Source organism: Sinocyclocheilus anshuiensis, unplaced genomic scaffold (genome assembly GCF_001515605.1).
Source record: "Sinocyclocheilus anshuiensis isolate Anshui unplaced genomic scaffold, SAMN03320099.WGS_v1.1 scaffold50, whole genome shotgun sequence".
NCBI classification, from domain to species: Eukaryota; Metazoa; Chordata; class Actinopteri; order Cypriniformes; family Cyprinidae; genus Sinocyclocheilus; species Sinocyclocheilus anshuiensis.
In genome coordinates this window covers 2,399,316-2,402,514 of record NW_015542382.1, presented here as the reverse complement: position 1 = coordinate 2,402,514, position 3,199 = coordinate 2,399,316, and the positions used below count along the sequence as shown (strand labels likewise).

General features: G+C 38.2%; 1 protein-coding gene across 1 annotated transcript in view; it reads left to right on the top strand.

Annotated features, from left to right (window-relative positions):
- The first annotated feature begins 265 nt into the window (after window positions 1–265).
- Window positions 266–3,199, top strand: part of npy2rl (neuropeptide Y receptor Y2, like) — a 4,984-nt gene continuing 2,050 nt past the window's right edge. The window contains exons 1-3 of the mRNA XM_016491882.1: window positions 266–375; window positions 1,199–1,892; window positions 2,361–2,517. Coding sequence (XP_016347368.1) covers window positions 1,258–1,892; window positions 2,361–2,517 — 792 coding nt within the window. The 5' untranslated portion in view covers window positions 266–375; window positions 1,199–1,257. The remainder of the gene's footprint in view (window positions 376–1,198; window positions 1,893–2,360; window positions 2,518–3,199) is intronic.

Below are 3,199 nucleotides of genomic sequence, written 5' to 3'. Positions count from 1 at the left end.
TTATGCACGCTTTATGATTGTTGTTTTATTAAACCTAAACTGAACCTAGCCATCGTGATTCATCTCTCTCCCTCTCTTCACTATCGAGAACTCTGAACTTGTGGGTTTGGCTTGTGTGAATGGATGTAATTCAGTCGCGAGCGTCAGAGACGGTTGAGCTCCACAGCCAACCTCACCTGAACCTCAACCTTTCCTTCAGGAAAACATATTGACTGAAAAAGGAAACAGAAGAAGATGTACTTGTTTATTGTATGTCAATTTATAAATATAGCTACGTAACATTTCAAAAGATTTCTGTTTAACTGATGGTGATGTATCCTGAGGCGCACTACGTATTGTTGGAGACGGCGAGGTGAAAACGCTGCCTGGGAATCGGTAAGTCGTTCTAATATATTTCATTTTAAGTCCAAACCCGCATTTCCATCATTCCTTTGAAACGGACATTAATAATACGCCTCTCAGTTTCTTCGTTTAATTGGTGCGCCTTGTGCGCTCCTTCACGGAAAAATTGCGCCGTCAGCGTCCGTGAACTGGGAAGTGTGCCATGAAGTTTCCACGGACTCCAGTGTGTGTTTATGTCTCCTAGTGATAATGGTTTCGCCGTGTACCTATTCGTCTCTCAGAAAAAGACGATGGAGTGTGCTCGAGCGCAGGCAAGCCGTGCGTAATGAGCTCTTAATGCGCAGAGTACATTATACCTCAATGAAAGTGACCTGACAAGTTACCTCAGAAGTCGATACGCCTTCTTTGGTGGAAATAAAACAATATGGTCTCGCCAAGATGTTCTCTCTCTGAAAAGATATAAAATATTTAGACTCCGGAATGGAGAGTCGTATTATCCGGTAGTCACTTGTAAGATATGCATGTGAATTTGAAATAGACTAATATTTAATGTATTTGTATTAATATATGGTGAGGTTAGAAATTATTTTATATATATTTTTTAAAGATTTACTTATAATTGTTTAAGGAAATATTTCCAGAAAAAACGATTATTTCTTTAAGTCTGATAATAAACAGTATCATCAGTTTCATGATATAGGCTACAGTCCAAACTGTTCCCTCTGTGTAATGCATGTCCATTGCATACTTTTATGAATTTTGTTGATGTCATACAATGTTTTCTATATCTATCTATCTATCTATCTATCTATCTATTTATCAGATTCATAATGTCAAATCAAACCTGTGTTTTCAGGTTGTCAAACCTAAGGGCAGCTTGGTCTTTCTCTAAAATCTGATATGGCCATGTGATAAATGGATTCCCTCAGCTTAATCAATGGCTCCTCTGGGAGCAAAGAGCTGGCCATCGGGGAGGATTCATCTGACGTGACTCTGAATCATCCGCTGCTAGAGCTGGGAGACAGTACCAAGTTTCTTGGGGTGCAGGTGGTCCTGATTTTGGCATACTCTACCATCATCCTTTTGGGCGTTGTGGGGAACTCCCTGGTGATTTATGTGGTTTACAAATTTAAGACACTCCGTACCGTCACCAACTTCTTCATTGCAAACCTAGCCGTAGCTGATCTGCTCGTCAACACGTTGTGTCTCCCGTTCACGCTGGCTTACACTCTCCTCAGGGAATGGAAGTTTGGACAAGTGCTTTGTTTCACTCTGCCATACGCTCAAGGTCTCGCCGTCCACGTCTCTACTATTACATTAAACGTAATTGCATTGGATCGGCATAGATGCATCGTTTATCACCTAGACACTCGAATGTCAAAGGACACCTGCTTTCTGGTCATTGCCATCACCTGGGTGGTAAGTGCCATTCTGGCAAGCCCACTGGCCATATTTAGGGAGTATGGAATCGTAGATCTTTCTCCAGATAACTCCATTGAGGTTTGTGGAGAGAAGTGGCCTGACAGTAGTACAGACAGCACTCTATACTCATGAGTACCAGACATGCATATTTTAATTAACTGCATTATTACAGTTTCCTCTGGCTCCTCAAGGAGCCACAGATGTATGCTGTGTTCATTTATCAAATGTCACTGTCTTCCAATTGCACCGAAAGCACAAAGATCTGTATATTTTATAGATAAATATACACATTTATGAAGATTAAATGTTGATATTTATGTAAACAGATATCATCTAGATGTTGACAAACTTCTGAAACATTTTCAAAGAGGTTGATTATTGTGAATTATTTAGATTTAGCTTCAAGATTATTATTACGATCTATTTTCGTCTTTGAAATCTTGTTTGTTCTGTAACAGATAAATTACAGCTAAAATGAGTCATAGCTTGTTTAATTTTGGAGCAAGATTACATGTTTTATGAAAGCTTCTTTAACAATGACATAATGACACTCTTCAGCTGCACTTATGCCGATGATGGCTGTTTTCTTTCTTCAGAATCTCCACGCTGCTGCTGCAATATGTGTTGCCTCTGGCAATCATCTCTTTTGCCTACATCCGTATCTGGAGTAAACTCCGCAATCACGTCAGCCCAGTTGGTCGCAACGACAGGCATCATCGTCGCCGCAAGACCACCAAGATGTTGGTTACCATGGTGTGTACAGGTCCCAGCTTTCCTGAGCAAATATTATATCATAGTGTTCCTGTCTCTTCATATTATTATAGGCATTCACATGTAGACAGCAAAAAGCCTGATAATGAAAACGATGACTAACATCTAGTGGTTGACCAAAATTGGTTTTTATAATGGCTCTCAATGCCAGTAAAAACAGTAATATTGTGAAATGTTATTGTAATTTAAAATAACCGTTTTCTATTTGAATATAGTTTAGAGTGTAATTTATTCCTGTGATGCAAAGCTGAATTTTCAGCAGCCATGACTCCTTCAGAAATCATTCTAATATGCTGATTTGGTGCTCAAGAAACATTTCTTACTATTATCAGTGCTTAATATTATAGTATTTGTTTCAGGATTCTTTGATAAATAGATCATTCAAAAGAGCATTTATTGAAACAGAATTCAAAAGTCTTTACTGTCACTTTTTATCAATTGAATGCATCCTTGCTGAATAAAAATATAAATTTCTTTCCCAAAACAAAAATCTTACTGACTACAAACTTTTTATCTCTTTCGAAGTTTCGATGTCACCAACTTTTGCATATACTGTTGTTTGTTCTTTATAAGTGCTTGTTATAGCTGCCCAGGATCTTATAAACACATCTTTTTAGACAGACTGAGAAAAAAAAAGGCTGATACTTAATTCTTTTTTCACTTT